Here is a 20,791-nt window from a genome sequence, read left to right on the forward strand (position 1 = left end):
AGGGAGGGCTATGTGGGGTCTGGGTTCTGGAGTGGGGTGGGTGGACAGGTGTACAAACAGCCTCAGGGCCACCCATCCATCGCCTTTGCCAGGTGACCTGCTTTGAGAAGCTTCTGCATCCTTTTGTCTGCCTCTTCGGCCTCTTCAAGCCCCTTGCCCCCTGCCTTGGGCCCCTGAACCCCAGCCCCTCCCACCCAGCCACCCTCTGCTCCACCACCAGCTCACCACTCCCCTCAACCCCAGCTCCAATTCTAACACAAAAGCCAACTTTGTCTTTCAAGTCAGCAGCCATAAATCCACATCTCTCCCCTCTCTGCAATCACTGCTGACAAATGGGGGCCTGGATGGGGAGTGGTGTGGGACAGTGGGGGGCTAGATTTAGCTTGGGAAAGTCCCCGCATCCAGCTGTTAGCTGCTGCAGAACAGGGTGAGCCTCAGACCTTTGATTCCATAGTAGGTCAAAGGAGGACTGCAGGGGAGGCAATGGGGGACTCTCAGCAGCCCCTGGGCTGGGTTTTTACAACCCAAGGAGAGTAAAACCTTTCAAAGCCCTGCCTTTAATCATTGAGCCCCATAGTTTGGAGGCTCCAGTTCTTCCTGGAGAAGCCATGGGCTTCTCCTCCTGACCCTCCAGCCTTCAGTGGAGGACGCAAAGTGTATCTGTGTGTGTGTACTTGCCTACTAAGCATGTCTGTCTAAGGGTGACTGTGCCACTTGGCATCCAGTGGTGGTCCAGGACAGTTGAGGAAAGGAGGGAATTGCGGGAAGAAAGGGAAAGAAAGAAGCATCTCCTCCATGTGACCAACCCCACTGCTAGGTTTTCAAAAGTAGTCCCAGTTTCAGATATCTTGCCCTGTTTTCATCTTCTTGATGAGTCAAGGTTTTGTTTTGGGACATGAAGTCACCTGTCCTAATTACACTAAGACTGAGCCCACTCTGACCATCACCCAGCAGACACCTAATGAATGCAATTTGTCACACAGGAGATGCAGACATCCCAGGAGCAAAGTACCTCCACCCACAAGCCCTGTCCTAGCTATTCCCAGCCAAGCTCCTTAGAAAAACACCAGATGACTGCACCTGGATCTGAGGACCGTCACAGTAACACGGCTCTGAAAAACAGACTTGCAAAAGCCATCAGGTACAAAGGCTGGATATTACTTACATCAGTCCAACCCCGAGAGGCGGGATTGCAAGCTCTTCCAGGGCTCAGAGAGGTTAAGTAATTTGCCAAAAGTTAAGGCGGGCATTTGAACTTAGAATGGTCTGATGGACCCCCGCACAGTAAAACATACAGGCACCCAACATCTCAGGCCCCTGCAACCGCCGATCTTACTCATATCCAGAGACACCCATTATATAGCAGGCTTCACATCAATGTAATTGCCCCAAGGTGGGGTGGTTTTATTGCATGTAACTGATGCAGATAAGCATCATGATAAGGTGGTGTTATCACCCTAATGATTACTGTGCCCAGTTTCCCAAGTTCTATTAACACAGGTAAATAAACAGCTAAGACACTTGTCCCAAGTGGTTCTCTGATCAATTCCAACTCTTCCTCTAGGAAATCAGCTGCAGAGCCTGTCCAGGATGGCGTGCAGGGCTACTCCTGCAGGCTAACCTGTTGGGCCTTATGAAAAAGACAAGTAATTGGTTTTCCTCCTTTAGATTTGGGGAAGCAAAGCATGGTGAAATACCAACGGCTTCCATGGGATGAAGGCATGACTGGGAGGCTCATTATGTTCTTTTAACAACTGGATGTGTGATCTTGGTCTTGGTTTCCTCCTCTGTAGAATGGAGTTGAGCTGGATGAGTTAAGTGCCTGCCCATGGTGCAGGTCAGGGGTTGGGAGTCAATTTAGGAATCTCTCTCTGCCTTGGGTTTGAAATTGTCCAGGCCCAGCAGAGCCCCTCTCCACAGACTGTGTGTCTCTGCTAGTGTCAGGGTCACCAATCTTCCTTATATAAACCTGCCTAGTCCCACAATATCCTGAACTTCCGTTGTTCTGGTCAGGACACCGGATCTCCCTCACCTCCCGGAAGGGCGTCTGGTTAGGAGCCCAGGCTGGAGCTATTAAGTAAATTGCTTTCACATGACTGTGAGGACAACTCAACAAAAACAGATACTTCCCCAAAACTTCCAGAGCTTTATATTAGGATTTGTAGGATTAATAGAGTAGGGGTTAGGTAATGGAGAGGCAAGCTGGGATTGGGCCTGGCTCTGTCTCAGGCTCCCTGTGTGATCTTTCAGTTCCAGTCTCAATTTTCTCATCTGTAAAATGGAAGTGAGGTAAGATGGGCAAGATAATCCCTAAGGTCCACACCAGCATTAAGATTTTAGTACAACGCTGGGTAAAGTGGTCCCTCTTCATTCAGGAAAGGACACTCTAGTCTTTGACCTATCCTGTGTCGATGTATCATCCCACACTTGGTGGTTCAACATCAAATCCAACAGATGGAGGCCTGCAGGTCCTCCACCCCAACAACTCTCCAGAATAAACCTTATCTGTTTAGGGGAAGAGGAACGTCTACATCTGTGGGAGGGTCATGTAGTTTTTTGGCTGGTATGGGATGGCAAGTCTTAGAGACAGACTGACTTATTTGGAAAATTTCACTACTGCCCTCTAGTGGCAGGAGGTCTCTAAAGCCCTAAGACCTATCTTCTGTAGAAGGTTTCAAAAAGTTTCCACCAAGTGCAAAGGAATTGGCACAATCACCCAAGGGGATTCTCTTCCTTTTCCTATATCACTTTTTAAAAAAAATTTTTTTTCTAGGTAGGGTCCTACCATGCAGCCCAGGTTGGCCTAGAATTTGCTATGCAGCCTAGATTGGCCTTGAATTTGCCTTTGTCTCCCACATTCTGGGATAACAGGCAATTGCCACCATGCCCAGCCTCTCCTCCTGCATCTCTTATTAACAGCATCATCTTGTGCCAATTGTCCAAGTTATAAACTAAGGAGACTGCTCCATCCTTCCCCTCTGTCCCATGGCCCCAAATACGGATTAACCCTCTCCCTTCCACCCCATTGCCTTGGCTTAAGGTCTCATCCCTCCCAGCTGTTTCTGTGATAGTGTCCGCTCTTCCAGCCTTCCCATTTCCAACCCTCTCCCCCTCCTAAAGCCATTATATTCCTGAATATTTAATATAACTTTGTTTCTCCATCGTTCTGAATTCTTACTTGGAATTCAAGGTCTTCATTATTCAGGTATTTCATCTTTCTAGCCACAAAGTCAGTTAATTCTATAGCTACATGATTTGCCTTCCCTGAACACATAGTGGATAACTCACCCTTATATTCTGCTGCTGTTGCTTCCTTTCTGTCCAGAACTTCTGCCCCTTTCTCTACAAGCACTTTTCTCTTCCACATCCCCCAAGGAAGCAGAACTCTTGTGTTGCCTGCAGCTCCCTGGAAGCCCTCAGACTGAATTAGAGTTGGTTCACATGTCTATCTGCCTACTCACCTATGGTCTCTGACTCTCTGAAGGGCACAGAATGGACTAATTTACCTTTCTACCCCCAGCACCTAGAATAGATAGAGCAAATACTATGTCCTTCATTAAACTGCTGCTGGGGTGCTGACTTGAAGGGTCACATGGTGTAGTGGGGGGTGTCTTCCACACAAGCCTCCACCCTTGCACTATTTCAAGACTGCCCTCCATCGTTACTGCCTCTACCTTAGTCTCAGCTTCTTCCCTGAAGACGCAGTTGACTAGGCTGTGGGTTCTCAAACTTGGCAGTGGGTCTAGTCACCTAGGGTGAGGCCTAACAATGCAGATTTCTGGCCCCACTGCCAGAGACTCGAATCTCTTTGGTCAGGGGTGGTGTCCAGGAATGCGTTTCTATTACAACTCCAGAAGATGCCTTGGATGCTTCGCTAGGATCGGGAACCCCTGGCCAGGCAGGTTCTCAGCCCAGTCCCCCACTCCATCCCATCCCACCCCAACTCTTGCTGGAGGCCGGCAGATCGGAGCAGCGAGGCTCCGGGTGGGCAGGGTGCAGCGGGTGGGGGGCGTGCGGGAGCGCAGCCCGCGCGGGGACCCCAGTTGAGGCATTCGGGGGCGGGCGGGCGGGGTCAGGGCCCGAGCCTGGGGCCCTGAGAGCCGCGCGCTGGCTGCGCGCAGTAGTAAGTGGGACCATCTGCTCCACTCCTCAGAGGTCAGCGCTTTGTGTCAGGCTCCCATCCCCCTCGCGCTGCTCTCCCTCCTCCCCGCTTTGCCCTTTGACTCCCGGGACTCAAAAGAGAAAAGCACTTGAGGTCCCGATGAAAGTGGGGGTGTGCTGGGAGCGACGCGGGCCGCCGCTGCTCCGGGCCGAGGGCGCGTCCGGCGGCGCGGGCCAGGGCCAGGGCCAGGGCCGGGCCCCTTCCTCGCGGCCAAGGGCAGGGCGGCGGGCGCTCCCGCGGGAGGCAGGCCCGGTTCCCACAGCCGGCCCGGCCCGCCGGGCCTCTTTGAAGTGGCCGCAGCTGCGCACCCCGCCCCGCGCTAATCCCCGCCGACGCGGGCGTCCTCGCCCCCCCGCATAGCAATAGTGTCCGCGCTGAATGGCGCTGGCTAATTACCTCGCTCGCACCACCGCGGGTGAATGAGAGAATCCGGCATTGTGCGCGGCGAATGGAGAAAATAAGACAGCCATTGTCCTCGCACGCCAAACGAGGGTTTGATGTCGCTGGGGCGAGCGAGGCACCATTTCCCGCCACCCCCTCCCCCCAGCGGTTCAAATTCCCCAGCTGGGCTGGGCCCTCGGCAGACTCCGCCGCAGCGGGGGGGAAACTGAGGAAGCAGTTCCAGTCCCCAGCGAAGGTGCGCGCTCACCTGTCGCCCCGACCTCTCACCACGCACATTCTCAGCGGCACCTGCTCCGATCGCCCAACTCCGTCCTTGACACTGAAAAAACGCGCACTGCATGCAACGGCCTGATTCGATTTCGCTGTGAACTCATAAAACAACTGGACAGCCACCAACTGAGGCACCGGAGAAGTTTGGAGAATGCCTTCGGGAGAGTCGGGAGGGAAGGCAGGAAAGACTCCGACAAGAAGGGGAGAGGAGATGGGAAATTGCCGGGAGGCTGGACTGAGGAAGAGGGAAATAGAAAAGGGGAGGTCTGCAAAGCTAGGCCTCAGACGTGAGATTTACTGCCCCAAGCAGTTTAGATCAAACCGGGTTCCAAGGAGAACAGTGGGCTGAGAGGTAAAATTGAGTTCCAGCCACGGGAAAAGGAATCCCCCTCAGAAACCAGGTAGTTCTTTTCTCACGTAGGAGGATAGAAGGTCGCTGAGCTAAGAAAGAAATCAGAACTAAAGGGAACCCCGTGATGCAGTTGTGCAAGCTGATGGTCACTCTATTTATGCCTTCAGAGATCCTGCCTGCTACCTCAGATTGCCTTCTTTTCTCCTTCCGACCTTCAAGTGTCTGTTCTGACCCTCAGAGTACTGAACTCAGGGGCAGAGAGGACCAGGACAGAGCTTCTGAGCTTCCTTGATTTGGGAACTGACCTGCACATCTTTTTTCTAGAAACATACTTTCCTAATCCCTCCTCATGGGCCTCAGACTGTTTCTACCTAAAGGAAGAACGTAATACGCATGCTCCAATGTTCTGTCAGGTGTATCAAATGACAAAAAGGCTGTTGCCAGATTAACAGTGGGCTGTTTGCCTCAGCCAGTTCCTTAGTTCACCATCTATTTGACACACTTCACAGGCATTTTCTAATGTCCATGTCACCACAACTAGGTTGTCAGCCCTTTGCAGGCAGTCCACAGCCAAATCCTTGAACAGACTGTCACTGGTGCTGGGACCGAATGAGCACTGTGACCAACTGTGTTTAAAGTTACCAAGCACTAGCTGTAACAACCATGCATGAAAAGCCTGCTTTCAAAACTTTTAAGTTTTTGAAATACCTCATTATCTCCTGACCCAATCCCGAATCGGGGTTTAACTGAACACTGGTCATAACCCCAGATATGACCATCATGGTTTTGTTAATAAGTCTCCTTATGAAATCTCTGTCAGAGTCATATTTCTTCTGCCTGAAACTCTAGGACCTTAAGCCCATTTGCAACACATCACCTGCTGCTGTGAGCTACTCTCCAAGCACGATCTGCCTAGTTAGTTAGTTTAGAGAACTCCAGAACAAAACAAAGAGATAAAAGCAGTGCTGCTGGGCATGGGGTGCAGACAGGAGGCTTCCCCCCACCAATCTGACTTCCCTCTCCCCCCACTCCAGCCCCTGAGCCTGCTCCACAGATCCAGGGACTCTAAGCAATGATGCTTACAGTCCCCATTTCTGGAGAGAAAAAGGATTTACACAAAGAAACAAGAGCTAGTTAGCAGATCAAAGACCATTCTAATGCTATACAGGCCTCTAGCTTCATTTTACAGGACTAAAATGATCACTGAACAGAATCTAAAAATACAGTCACCATTATATATCGCTGTATGTGTGCCTTTGTGGACTGACCAGATTTCTGCAAGGATGCCTGGATGTCTAATCCTCAGATACACTATACTTTGGAAGATGGTCTACTATCCAAAAATCAAGAGGAGCCTCCAGCCCAAATTAGACTCGATACTTTTAACTGGAAAGGGGCTTTTAACTGAAGCCTATTTCTGCTCACAACTCTCCTATACAAACTCAAGACCATAAGTAACTTTTAAAAAAATGCTCCATGAGTGAGTTTTCTTGTTGGAAGATGATGCGTATACTGAGAAGAGTGATTTGGTCCCCCCACACACATAGTCCATTTCCACAGCAACATGCACTCACAGGATCTTTGTTCCCATTACGGTTATGACTTTTACAGATGGCAGGCAGGGAAGGTCCTTCCAAAGAGGCGGAAAGAAGTTGGAAGGAAGAATATGCTTCTTAGTGTGGATTCTGACCTGTTGCTGTTTTGGGGATGAGGCCAGTGGTCTGACATCCCCTAGGAAGGTGTTCCACCTGAGGTAACTGAGTATTGGCAGGGGGACAAGGTGAGGTCTGAACTCAGCAGACCAAGCCCTTCCCACTCAGCACCTGTGCCTTAGACTGATCTCTGTCATCTCCCAGGTGGCTAGTGGTTGGACCCTGGAGAAGGGTGATTCAAGGAAGCAAACAGAATAGGAGTATGGGGGTGGTGACTGTTAAGACCAGAAGTGACTGGGATAGGGGGCTTGGGGTCCAGTCAGATGCAAAGAAATGGATGAGATTCTTTCATCTTCTTTGAGCCAAGAGCAACCAGACATGGCTGCTTTGGGCTCCTGATAGTAGGGACTCAGGTGCCTGTTGAGCATGGCTTCGGTGAAGCTGCTTCTAGAAGCCCTTGGGAGTTAGTTCTAATTTAGCTTCTCCTGCCCACTCCATTCTTGCTGCTGAGCTCCAGAGAGTGTGAGCCCGGGACAACAGACAGGGCTCCTTCCCGTCCAGGAGTTTATATTCCAGTGGGAGGGGCAAGGGGCAAGCTATACACTCCCTGTCCTAGAAGGACCCTATCTTCTGATCTCCCACCCCACCCCACAAAAGAACAAAGCTGGACACACAGCCCAATGGATCCTTTCCTTTCCATTTTTTTTTTTTTTTTTTTTTGGTGGGACTGGGGTTTGGACTCAAAGCTTCTCACTTGCAAAGCAGGTGTGCTACCACTTGAGCCACACCTGCAGTCCATTTTGCTTTCATTACTTTGCAGGTGGGGTCTCCTGATCTATTTGCCCAGGCTGGCCTCAAACCACAATCCTCTGGATCTCAGCCTCCCAAGGAGCTAGAATTACAGGCATGAGCCACTGCTGCTACTTCATCTTGAACTGATGTGATAAAGCAGTATCACTACAGACATAGTGATGCACACTTGTAATCCCAGCATGTGGGAGGCGGAGGTAGGAGGGCCACACGTTTGAGGCCACAAGTTTGAGACCCTGTCTCAAAAAAACAAAATAAATAAATAAAAAGGAAAAAAGCAACGTCACTTTATTTCAGGAAAGCCCTGACCCCATAGCCATCATAACAGCTTGCTTGTAATGATCTTGATTTGTCACAGTTCAATGTGAAAATGATTGATTTGAGAATCAAAGTCAGAAACAGATGGGGAGGAGCAGGAATATCAAAAAGCCTCAATTTCAGGTTCTTTCTCCATATTACCATATTATCTTTCTTTTCTTTTTTTCTTTTGGTGGTACTGGGGTTTGAACGCAGGGCCTCATACTTGCTAGGCAAGTGCACTACCACTTGAGCCACTCCTCCAGCCCTTTTTGCTTTTTAGTTATTTTTCAGACAGGGTCTCAAACTTTTTGATTGGTACACTCTTGGAACCACAATTCTTCTACTCCTGCCTCTCATATAGCTGGAATTACAAATGAACACATCATGACCATATTATTTTGTTGAGATGGGGTACTAACTTTTTGCACAGGCTGACCTCAAACCCCAGTCTTCCTGATCTCCGCTTGCTGAGTAGTTTGGGATTACAGGTATAAGCCTCCACTTTTCTTCTTCATTTTCCCCCTCCAGACCATTTTTTTCCCCTCCCAGAGGTTCCCGGATCCAGTGGGAGTCAAGTTCAGAGTGGAAATGTCCCCTCCCAATCCGACTAGAGCAGCCTAGAGCAGTAGTGACCCTGTGGCACTGGGTCCTGGATACCTGGAGCTGGTAAGCAAGAGTGCACACACCTATACACGCGCACACACACACACACACACACACACACACAGGCAATGGAGAGGTGACCCTGAGGCGCTGGGTCCTGGATACCTGGAGCTGGAAAACAAGGGTGCACACAACTTGCACACACCCACACGTGCACGCACACACACAGGCAAGATGGCTTGAGAGGTGACTTGGCAGCAAGGGGTTAACTACGCAGGCTCTTCCCAAGTCCAGGTAGGAAGGAGCTGTGCTGGGGAACATAAAGGGGTACCCCCTATAAGGGGTGCTCATCGCCAACAGGGTCACATGCCCCAGAATTATGGACCTCCAAAACCAAGGGTCTTCAGGTGGTGGCTGGTTCCGAAGAGGGTCTAGCTTGGTGTTTCCTAGAACTTATGGTTCCTCACTCCTGGCTCTCACTCCAGAGATCCAATTCTCATCCTAGTCCATGGCCCCTCAGCCATAACTACCCTATTACCCTCCCTGTTAAGAGCCCCTGTGCCCAGGAGTCCCCTGCTCTGTGCCCTTCCCACAGGCATAGCCAGACCCAGACCCTCCCTACTGGGCTGCTTTGTTTCCAAGCACACTGCTGCCCAACCGCTGTTCAATGGGTCCAGGATGGCAGGGGACCCACTGCAGACCCCTCCCTAGGATGGTGTTGGAGAGGAATCATCTCCTGCCAGGCAGAGCTGGGAGAGTGAGGGGACGTGTGTGGAACCTCATGAGGCCTTAGGCCACCTTATCCTGAGGGCTGTGCCCAGGCCAGGGGACAGGACAAGGACAATCAGCAGCCTCCGCTCCTCCAGGCTGATTATGGCTCTTCCCTACCACGCTCCCCCCAGTGCTCCCCCTCCTGCCAGGACCCCTGGGGAGAAGGAGCCTTCTGAGCCCTGCCAGATCCTCTCCTGTGATTTGTTCTGAATTTTCAAACAAAGAGTAATTATGACAGATGTGGAGCAATCAGCATCATTATGCGGGGGAAACAAGAAAAGGAAAAGGGAACTGGGGGACCCCGAGGGGGAGGGGAATTTGTCTTCCCTCCTCAGGAAGAAGCAATTCCCACCTCCACCTCCAGCAGCTCCAGCAACCTCCCAACTTCCTCAACTTGGGCTCAGCATGCTTTGCCCAGCATCCAGGTAAGGCAAGACTCTGTGCAAGGCACATTCAGACCTAACTGGGACATCCCAGCAGCGCCTGGCCCACCCAGAAGCGGATCCCATCTTGGCCAGGGTTCTAAACTGCTTTCTCTTCCCCACACTGGGTCAGGCAGACTTGGGTTTAAATCTTAGCTTCCCTACTTCCTGTGTGCCATTAGGCAAGTTAATCAATCATTCTTCCATTTACTTATCTGTAAAATAGGACTAGAAATACATATGTATGAAATGGTTGGGAGAATTAAACAAATGACCCCAGAGAGTGCTTGAAACAGTGCATCTCCCTTACGATGCCTGATGCCTGGTTTTCTACTCCTTGATGGTTTGCCCAAGTGCTAGCTCACCCATTGTACACAGCATCCAGTGTGCCTTGGGAACTTGGAGGTGCTCTGCAATCCGCCATGGATGTCAGGAGTCCACTGACAAAGTCCAGGCAGAGCAGGACAAAAGAAAACCAGGCACTGCATGCCAGTCTCCCTGGAGGAAGAGCATTAGAGCCAGGGCAATGAGGCGCCGAGTTAGGCCAGAGTTCAGATGGGCAACAAACCAGAGGGGCTCCCTTTACCTGCCCAGGCTGGAGGACCTATAAGTCCTTGGGCAGGTCATGACCTTCAGGCCTCAGTTTCCAAGTCTGTGAAATAAGAAGACTTGTCAGGTCCCAGTACGCCTGGAATTTTAGGATTCTTTTGCTGCAGTGTGCAGCTCAGTGAAAGAGACAGAACTTGGTTCTCTCATGGTGGTCTGCCCCCTCCTCTTCATTTAGGTGGTCTGGTCTCCATCTGCCCACCCCAAGTCCCCAGGGCCTCTTGATAGTCCCCCCTCCTCACATTCCAATGGCCTTGGGGGCAGCAGCCAGACCAGAAAGTCCAGTTTCTACTCATTATCACCAATTGCATCTCGCTGCAACCCAACACCAGCATTCCAGACAGCAGCCCAGGGCTGCCTGCCACCCATGGTCAGTGTCAGTGTCCAGCTCAAGAGACGCCCCAGCCAGAGGCTAGGTTCTCAGATTCCTAACAGGGAAGGTCTGCCTTTATTTGAGACTGCGGACCCCTGAACCCAGCATCTTAGAGAAGATACTGGAATGTCTGAAATAGAGAAAGGCAAGATACAGAATAGACCAGTGAAGGGGGAAAGAGGGGAGATGAAGAAAGGAAGAGGGGTAGGACAGAGCAGGAGAAATGGTGGGGAAATGTTACAGCCCAAGCAGCCATAAGAGCAGTAAGCTGGGCAGTGCCTGGGGAGCATCAAACACCAAGGAGCAAAGAACCAAGACCCAGAGAAGAGATGGAGAAGGTGGTGGGAGATGCTGGGATGGGAGCCTCTGCAACAAACCGATGTCCCCTACCTGAAGCAAGTAGTGCCTAAATTAAGCCCCTCCACCCCTCCCCTTTATCTCTCTCATCAGGCCTTTGCTCAGCCCCTACCCTTCCACCTTCTCAACCACCAACAACAAGTCCAGGCCCTCCTCAGAATGTCCACTCACTGAGACCCACCCTCTGCTGCACAGCCCTTACAGCTGAGGGCAGTAAGGGCTTAGCATACCTTGAAACAGGGTAAACAGAGAGGGGCAGGAGACAAGCTCAGAAATCAGGGAGACACTAGGGTAGTGAAGCAAAACAGACCATCAGGCTGGCTGGGATGGCAGGCAGATTTGGGGACTCCACCTAATGAATCAAAAAACTTGGGCCTTGATTGCAGAAGGAGATATGGCCATGCCCACAATGGAAGCCCCACCCTCGACCCAGTAGCCAGGGCTCCCCTCGTCATCTCTCACTTCAGCTGGCTGGGCAACGGTCAGTCCCTTATAGGACCTAATGAAATTATCCATCGTGGTCCCATGCCCTGAATGGGGGCCCTGGTGACTCCAGCTCTCTAGCCAGCCGGACCACACTGCTCAGGTGGAAAGGGTTTCCCACAGGTAAATCCTTCAAGGAAAGATGGATCCATGTACATTCTTCAGGCATATACCTGTGCGCGCGCACACACACACACACACACACACACACACACACACACACACACACACTGGTTTCTAGGTTCCTTGTTTGCAACAAAGCTATGGCCCGAGAAACCTATGTCATAGGTTAGTTACACAAGGCAGACATTTTTGATGGAATCACTCAGTCCAGTTTAAACAAAGACAGCAGTGGGCTGTTTGGTTTTCCATCCTGGGTGTCCTTCTGTCCTTCTGTTCTGTTCTACTTTTATTAAGGCAGTGTAGAACAGACCTCAAGCCACTGTACAAGTCTCTCTCTCTCTCTCTCTCTCACACACACACACACACACACACACACACACACACACACACACACACACACGACCAGTCTGCAGGGACTCTGGCGAGGAGCGGGAAAGGCAATACAAGAAGGCCAGGAGTGAAAAAGTCCTTTCTCCCTGGGGGCGGGGAGGGGGCAGGGGGTTAAGGGGGCTGGGGCCTGTTTCATTTGCAGGCTGCAAATGCCTCTCCTATTCACTGGCCCACATTCCCAGCCTGGGCGCCTGGCCACTGACAATGCAGGGACAGGAACAGAGAAGATTTGCACATTGTGTTTAAGGGGCCAGCTGGTTGCCTGCGACAGTGGAGCCAAGGTGTGGGAACCAGAAGCACTCAACTTCCACACTCAAGTCCCTGGGCGCAGGCGGGGTGAGGGGCAGCCCTGCGCTGAGGGTGGGGCCTCCCTCCACAGTCAGGGCCCAAGAGCGGGGAGACAGCGGCTACAGGCCCCATGCAGCCACAGAGGAAGGTCCAAGGCGGGGACCCGAGCCCCAGGCATGGGGGGAACCAAGTAATTGAATCTCTGATTCACACCCCATCTGGCAAGGCAGAGAGAGAGCCTCGGGTCCTGTAGAGATGAACGCGAACAGCCAACCAGTGATCCCGCGCCCCCCCACCGCCCCCAGCCTGCGCTCCCTGCTTATCCTCCGCGTTCACAGTTCTGTTCCTTAGAGCTGTGCTATCAATTACAAGGGAAGCAGAGAGACAGACAGACAGACGGACAGAGCTTTATGCCCAGGAGGCCACATGCTCATTTAGCTTTTACCAAGCTCCACAGGCAGGGGATATGAGAAATACAAAAGAAAGGGAAGCCCTCTAGGAGCTTAAAATCTAGTTGAGGAGACAGATGGAGTGTTGAGCTATAAAACAGTTACTTAACAATGCGAGCAGCCATCACTGAGCGGAAGGGCTGGACTGGATGCCACAGACCACAAATGCTGCCGCCCGAGGAGGGGAGGGGAAGAAATCTCTATTAGCTAAATGGTCTTTGGGGAGGGACTGGGTGTGGAAAGAAGAGCGGCAAGAATGCACTAGGAAAAGACCTAGGGAAGGCAGACCTCTGTCATCTTACCATGACAGAGTGACTGTCCATACCTCGCAGGACCTTGGAGTCTGGAAGGGGCCTTTCCATTACACCTCACAGCTTCTGTGGGGTGCTGACCTACAGGTGTGGCCAGCCTCACCAGTAACACTTGTGCTGCAGCACCAGCTCCTTGCTCTGTGAGGGGCAGTGGCTTCCTGGGACCCCTCAGCTGAGCTGCCCTCAGGGAGGAACAGAAAGTGGTACCACACACCAGGCCTGAGCAATCAACTGTCAGGTGACTGAGGCTTCCAGGATTACCAGCCAGGAACCATCTCCCTGTCTACCCATGGCCCTACACAGGGCCTCCTAAATACACTGACCCCCACCCCCAACCAAGTGTAGTCCCCAGTGGCTGCTGTCTGCAGTTCTCCTGACCCACCCAGTCCTTGCCCAGATCTACACAAACCATGTTCACCGTCCTGCTCTCAGACATGCAGAGAAAGACTCAGCCTTTAGAAGATAGGAACTGAGGGCCTGATGACATTGGTGACTTACTGAGGTAGGGAGACCAGGGAACTAGAATTGGTCATTTTCCCTGTCTCCATACCCCCCTGCCTCTTCCTAGGAGTCTGGTCTGGGAATCACTCCACAACCAAAGGAGCTCAGACTATGACACTTTTCACCTGTTACCTCCTCAGAATAATAATAGTTCACAATATTTGTTTCTTAATAATCGTTCAGGAGTGCTACCAATGCCCCATGCTAAACTGTCTGTGCACGCTATCAAAGGTAGTCTTCACAATATTCCTCCTTGGTAACTATTATATCCTCCCATTTTAAAGATGAGGAAACTGAGGCTCACAGAGGTTAAGTGACTTGCCCCAAGTCCCATAGCTAGTAGTGATAAAGCTAAAGCCATAGCCCATCAAACCCAGGTCTGTTTGCTACCTCAGCCCATACTCAAAATTATTGTTGGAATGCTTGCTTCAGCAGCACATATACTAAAATAGGAACAATACAAAGAAGATTAGCATGGTCCCTGAACAAGGATGACACACAAATTCATGAAGTGTTCCCTATTAAAAAAAAAAAAATTAAGCCGGGCACCAGTGGCTCATGCTTGTAATCCTAGCTACTCAGAAGGCAGAGATCAGAAGGATCGCAGTTCAAAACCAACCCTGGGCAAACAGTTCGAGAGAACCCATCTCAAAAAAACTCTTCACAAAAAAGGGCTGGTGGAGTGGCTCAAGGTGAAAGCCCTGAGTTCAAGCCCCAGTACCACAAAAAAAAGAAAAAAGAAAAAAAAATTATTGTTGGATCTGCTGGATCTGGCTCATTAAGAATCTAGCTGGAAGGGCTGGTGGAGTGGCTCAAGTGGTAGAGAGCCTGCCTAGCAAGTGTGAAGCCCTAAATTCAAACTCCAGCACTGCAAAAAAAAAAAAAAGAGAGAGAGAGAGAGAGAATCTAGTTGGAAGCCAGGTATGGTGGTACTTACCTGTAATCCCAGCTACTCAGGTGGCAAAGGCAGGAAGAGTGCAATTTTTAGGCCAGCTCTGGCAAAGTTAGCAAGACCCTATCTCAAAAATCAAAATAAAAGCAAAAGGGCAGGGGGTATAGCATAAGTGGTAGAGTGCTTGCTCTGGGTTCAATCCCCAGGGGAAAAAAAAAAGTCCAGCCAGGACTCAGATAGTCTGGACCTCATCCTAAATTAGTGGGCAACACCTACCACTAGCAATAATACTCATTGAACTCTTCCCCGACACCAAGCCCTGTGCCAGGTGCTTTATTCTATGGACTCATTTAATCCTCCCCAAACCCTGATAGACAGAGGAGATAAGCCATTTTTTGGACGAGGGTACAAAGGCTCACAAAAGCCAAGTAACTGGTGCTAAGGGAACATGATCCAGAATAGGCAGAACTGGGGTTCTACCCCGCCCAGGCCTGGCCCTGAAACCCTTGTTCTATGGATTTCACTGTGTTGCCCTTGCCAGAGATTGTGACATGGGACTGGGCACTCCTGGAGTACCTGGCCACTCCAAGTAGCCTGGGGGCCAGCCAGCAGCATTGGCCTCACCTGGGCTCGTTAGCTATAGAAATCCAAGTCTTGGCCTAGACCTGCAGATTCAAAATTAAATCTTATCAAGACCTCAGGTGACTGTCAGGCTTGGCTCAGTTTAGGAAACTTCACTCAGTTCCCCCAGAGGCCTGAGACAAAGAAGTAGGGGACAGGAGGTGTGGGCTTTGACCTGAGGTCAGAAGAGGTGCTGGGTGGGTCTCCCACTTATCACCTCTCTTTGAGATTAGCCCATGCTTCTTTGGAGACGTCAATGCACATGGGCCTTAACAAGTGGGAGTCCCCTCTTGGGCTCGTCCTTCCGGAGCTATGGCACAGTCTCCCAGGCCGCCCAGCTTTAGCCCACACCTGAGGCTAGGGAGAATCCCCAGACCCCCCTAGAAAGTTAAAACAGAGCAAGAAGCACTTGGCTCCAACAGTTGCACTGCCTGATAGATTTCCCTGGGGGGGCTCCCTAAATGAATGCCAGTGAGGGAGAAAGCTGGGCCTGTGACAGAATCTGGCAGTTTGCTTTTGCTGGAGATTAACCTCTGTGGGTAATCAAGATTGCAGTTAAAGGCTTTGTCTGTGAAACTGCCTTCAAATGAAGGAGTTACTGGCTTCGGTTACTGAGTGACTTCTGTGTGCCAGGCAGTGTGGAATGTGCTGATCCTCACGATCCTCCCACGAGGTAGATTTTATGTATCTCGATGTCACAGGCCAGGAGACTGGCCAAAAGGAACATGAACTTATCCAGGTCTCATTGTTAAGAGACCTGGATAAGTTCAATTTTTAGCCCAGAGCTATTAGCAAGACAGAGAATCCAGGAATTCTGGGAGAATGAGAGTCGAGGACCCTGAGCTGCTGCACCTTATAAAAAAGGAAATACTTGAAACTGAAGCTCCAAGGAGCAACCTGTGCTGTAGTACATCCTGGTCAAGCCACCATTCAAGGACAGCAAGGAGGGCAAGGAAAGGAGTGCCCTCTAGCTCAGGGCTCTGAAGACCCAGCAGACCTGCCCATGTGCCTAGCTGGGCTGGCCCATTAGGGGAATCCTGTGTCCCTCTGTGAGCAGCCTGAGCATGCCCCTCCCTCCCCATCAGCTCCTGTGGAGCAGCCAGGAAAAGCAGCGGGCTCTGGAGGGGCTCCTCACACCTTTTCAGAACGCCACTCTTCCTTGTCACACAACATCTGCAGTGCCAGCAGGCAAATGGGCAGAGAGTGATTACCCAAGGAGGAAACCCAGCAGCTCAAAAGCTTTCTAGGGACATCAGCCTGTGAAGTGAGAAAACAGATCCAGCCACACTTGACATCCATGTATGTCCCCTGGGGCCACAGCCTTGTGAGAAGAGAGAGGACACATCAGATTGCTAGTGCTTAGAGGCAAACCTCCATCCCTCTCCAGGACCCCAGGGGATTAGGCTCAATTCCTCACACTGCTAGAGATGAGGAGACCAAACATCTTGAAGAAATTAACATTTATAGAAAAGCACATTCACAGGTTGGGAATATAGCTCACTGGTGAACGCTTGCCTAGGATGCTCAATCACCATAAAAAAAAAAAAAGAAAGAAAAGAAAAGAGAAGAAAAAGAAAAACATTTACTATTAATTTTCCCCTGGGGTTTACCTCCCAGGATGCTAGGCAGGTGACAAAAAGACTCAGCCATCCTCCATCCCTCAGCACTGAAGCAGACCATGGAGGGCTTAGGGGGAGAGGGGATATCTCCCTGAGAAGTCTCATTGCTCCCATCCTCAAGTCCTCCTCTGGCCCCCAACCTCCATCCACGAGTGTCTTCTCATACCCCATCTGCTCAGAGGCTGCACCAGCCTCCTCTGCACTGCTGGGACGCCTGGGGACGGGGTGGCTGAGCCAGAAGTGATTCCATCTCAAAGTCCAGGGCTGCCTCCCAGCGAGCTCCATATGGGGGCCTGGATCAGCCTTCCTTAGAACAAAGGGGCATCTTCAACCCAGCAAGAGGGCTCCTGCCTGGAACAATTCATCACTCACCAGCCGTTCAGAACAACTGTGTGAATGCCCTCAGAGCCAGGAAGAAACTTGTCAGTGTTTGCAGGGAAAGAGGGAGCGCACCATAGGAGTTAAGTAGGAGGGCGTAGGGTTCAGGCTGCCTAGACTGCAGTTCTGTTTCTTCTGCTTCCCAGAATGTCACAGAACTGTCCCCCCACTCCCCAACCAAGGCTCAGTTTTCTTATCTGTAAAGAGGGGATACTGACTCCTGTCTCCCAGGGGCACTGTGATGGTTCATTGAGCTAATTCACATCAGTAATAATGCAGCAAGTACTTAATAAGTGTTAGCTAGAATTATTAGCAACAAAAGTCAAAGCAGCCTTTTATAGGGACAGCCTCGGCCTCCTCCGTGAAGTGTAGCAATAGGGATGGTGAACATTTTTCAATTGCTAAAACTCTTGCCCTTTCTCAACCATGACCCCCAAGGCCTCCTAAACTTGCCACTTCCCCAAAATACATGCATGATTTTGGTCTATGCCACATACTTCCAGTGTGCACTGGTTAAACAACAATGATAATAACAGAGTTCTCAGCACAGAGCAGTTAAAGCACAGCCATCATTTTCATCACCACAATTGATAGTCCATCAGCATCAGCAAAGTACAATTCTAGAGTCGAAATACTGCCTGGCCTTTTCTCTCTTAGTCAAAAAGAAGAATACATTAGCATGAAGAGGGAGATCATCACTGAGATAACCCTGAAATTACCCTACTTATTTTTTGCTGTGCTGGGGATCGAACCCAGGGCTCCATGCTCTTGCTAGGCAAATGCTCTACCACTGAGCTACATGCCCTGCCCCTACCATGTATTTTTAAAGCAAACTTGTAGACAAGCTTCAGAACTCCATTACTGGTAGAGTGAGGTCTTATCCTACTCCAAAGACTTGAAAGTCAGCATATAATGAAAAATTGCATATAGTCCAAATGATCCTTAAATATTTCACGAAATTAGGCAATTATCTCTTTAAACAAAAGAACCGCATTCAATCGACTGGGATGTTTGCAGTATGACAGGCATTTGAGACTGAGACAAGCTGGTGACTTCTTCAGTGAGGCCCTAACCCCATACCACAAGTGTTTGGCTACATTCTTGTCAATTCACATTCCAATCAATTAAACACGCACATGATACAATTCTACCACCCAAGGTCACTGCCATGCAGCTCTCAACTGACCCAAGCTGAGAACTTAGTTCTCCAGAGCTGTATGAGATGGGCCTGCTCTCCTGCCCCCAGTCTCTAGGCTGACCCGGTCACTGGTCTAGATTATACAAAACGAAACCAAGGGATGTTCACTTACTTGCAGCTTGGATGCGAGCTTTCCGGCTGACCACCAGACCAAAGCGGTTCTGAGCCACACATTCATAGTCACCCTCATCTGAAGGGCTGCCTCCCCACTCCAACCTGAAGTGACGGATCAGCAAGGACCCATTGGCCAGCAGGGTGGAGTGGGTGCTCTCTGGCAGTTCCACTCCATTCTTCCTCCAGGTGACTCTCACTGGAGGGGTCCCCTCCACTTTGCAGCCCAGCACTATGGGCTGCCCAGGGACCACAATGTCATCGCTAGGCTCCACAGCAAATGCCAGTTCAGCAGAGAGGCCCAGACCTGCATCAGAGAAGGTGAGATGGGAGGAAAGATGTTAGTGTGGAGTGTGGAGTGTGCACCCAGGGTCTACATACCCCATACCCTAACCCTGTGTTTCTGTGATATTAATAGGAATCCCTATTACATATATAAAACCTTAAGCATTACAAAAAGCCATCCCATGCAGTATTTCACTTGATGAATATCATTTGTATCATTGCAGCAGCTGCCACTTCTGTGGTCACTCTGGATAAGCACTAAAGCTTTCAGTGTGTGACCTTAGGTAAAGTATTCAAACTGTCCTGGCTTCCCACTCCTCATCTGTTTAAATCAAGGAACAACAATTTGACTTGTGTCCTAGGGTTGTTTGACATACTTAGCAAACTCAAAGGCACTAGGCAAAGTTAAAAGTTCTTTTAACAAAAATACAAAATGAGATCATAATAACTCATGCTTCCTTTTGGGGCCTGATGTCTGGCAGGGAGCAGAAAGTGTGGGCCCAGGAGCCAGGGTGCAGGCTGTGCTGTGGCCCTTGGTTGTACTGTGTCCTGTTCTTCTACATCCACCTCTTGGCCCCCAATGGTCCGGATGCTGGGCTCTTGGCCCTTATTCCAGGGAGACATGAGGAGGAGCAAACACCAAAGTAAGATTTCCCAAAGCTCAGCAGGAAGGGGACCTAGAACCTTTACTCTCTGCCAGCCTCATGAGCCTATGAAGAGGAAGAGGAGGGAGAAGAGAGGGAAAAGAGCCTGACCAGAGTCAGATGCCAACAGGAGACGCCAGGCACCATGCCAAGCCACCAACTTCTCCTGAAAGCAACCAGACCAGTTAGGACTTCGCTCCAGGAGGAATGAACCCCCTGGCTTAAAAGGGCAGCCTCAGACACCCACCTGCTACACACACATTCAGAGAACAGACCAGAGCCCTGCAGGGTGGGCAGACCCGAGAACGTGCTTGGGGCTCCCGGCCTCGCCCTCACCCCAGGGACGTGTGACGTTTTCCTACATCTGATGTATGAAAACCCCTAGTATCCTCCTCACACCATGGATTTCAGGATCCTCAGCCCCTAATCCAACCCCAGTACAGATATAGTTTCTCCTGGGTCCGGACGCGATATTCTGCTTCTGGGGAGGAGCAAGGAGAGAAGACCCAAATGTGTGTCTGCTGAGAACTTGGGGCAAGAGGGCAAGGGACGAGATCGGCACCCCTTTCCCTTGAGATGGGCCCATTCCAGTCACCGAGGTGGCTGGATCGGGTGGTGGTGACGGAGCTGCGGGTAGCGGAGCCGGTGGGAGCGCGGGCCGGTGCAGGGTCTCTGGAGTGTACGCTCCGGGGAAGGGCGCGGCCGTGGGCATCCCGCGGCTTCTTCTGGGCTGTCTTCCGGGTCTCTGTGTCCCCACGCGCCGCCCACGGAGATCTTCCTCCTCTTCTTCTTCGGCCTCTCTCGCACACTCCCTGGCCCAAGTCCCAGATCCAAATCCCGGACCTGCCCAACCTCCGCCCCCTGCTCTGCGGCCGCCTCGGGGTCCACCGCCGCGCTCCGCACATCCAGGCTCGCGCCCCTGTGACTCTGATGTTCTGTCTCCCCTTGCTCCTCTCCGTCTTTCCCCAGTGCCATCCAGCTCCCCAGCTCCTGCTACGCCGCGCTCCTGGCGCCTCCGCCCGGGGTCAGGTCCTGCCCTGAGTCCCGGAGCGGCTGGGAACCCAGCCCTAGTTTCCTTCCAGGGCTCCATCCTCAGCACCAGCTTCAGCCCTAGGTAGCTGGGTCTCCGCGCCTCTCCCTGTCCCGCTCCGCTCCATCCCGCTCTGTCCCTCCAGCACGGGGTCCGCCCGCAGGTCCGCGCCACTCTCCCGGGGTCCGCCCCTCGCGCCCGCTCGCTCCCCGCGAGCCCTGCTGGGGCTCGGTCCGCAGCCGCCGGGGCTGAGGAGTCCTCGCTCACCCTGGCTCGGCGCGGGCAGCAGCAGCAGCAGCAACAGCAGCAGCAGCAGCAGCGGCAGCAGGAGCCGGGGCCAGCGCGGCGCGGGCGGGCGGCGCGGGGACGCGGTACGCGGCTCAGCCAT

General features: G+C 51.5%; 1 protein-coding gene and 1 non-coding gene across 5 annotated transcripts in view; one reads left to right on the forward strand and one right to left on the reverse strand.

Annotated features, from left to right (window-relative positions):
• Igdcc3 (immunoglobulin superfamily DCC subclass member 3) overlaps positions 1-20,791 on the reverse strand; it is a 35,497-nt gene extending 14,706 nt beyond the window's left edge. For 3 of the 4 annotated variants that reach the window (XM_074066231.1, XM_074066230.1, XM_020172892.2), the window contains exons 1-2: positions 20,671-20,791; positions 18,446-18,751 (exon numbers count right to left, since the gene is read on the reverse strand). In XM_074066231.1, coding sequence (XP_073922332.1) covers positions 18,446-18,751; positions 20,671-20,791 — 427 coding nt within the window. Of the gene's footprint in view, positions 1-4,811; positions 5,489-18,445; positions 18,752-20,670 lie in introns of those variants that run through there. The other variant, XM_074066232.1, reaches the window with a different exon arrangement.
• LOC141421000 (U6 spliceosomal RNA) lies at positions 14,049-14,151 on the forward strand. The gene has a single exon (XR_012445708.1). It is a non-coding gene; the product is annotated as a U6 spliceosomal RNA (small nuclear RNA).

This window comes from Castor canadensis, chromosome 2 (genome assembly GCF_047511655.1).
Source record: "Castor canadensis chromosome 2, mCasCan1.hap1v2, whole genome shotgun sequence".
In the NCBI taxonomy this organism is placed as follows: Eukaryota; Metazoa; Chordata; class Mammalia; order Rodentia; family Castoridae; genus Castor; species Castor canadensis.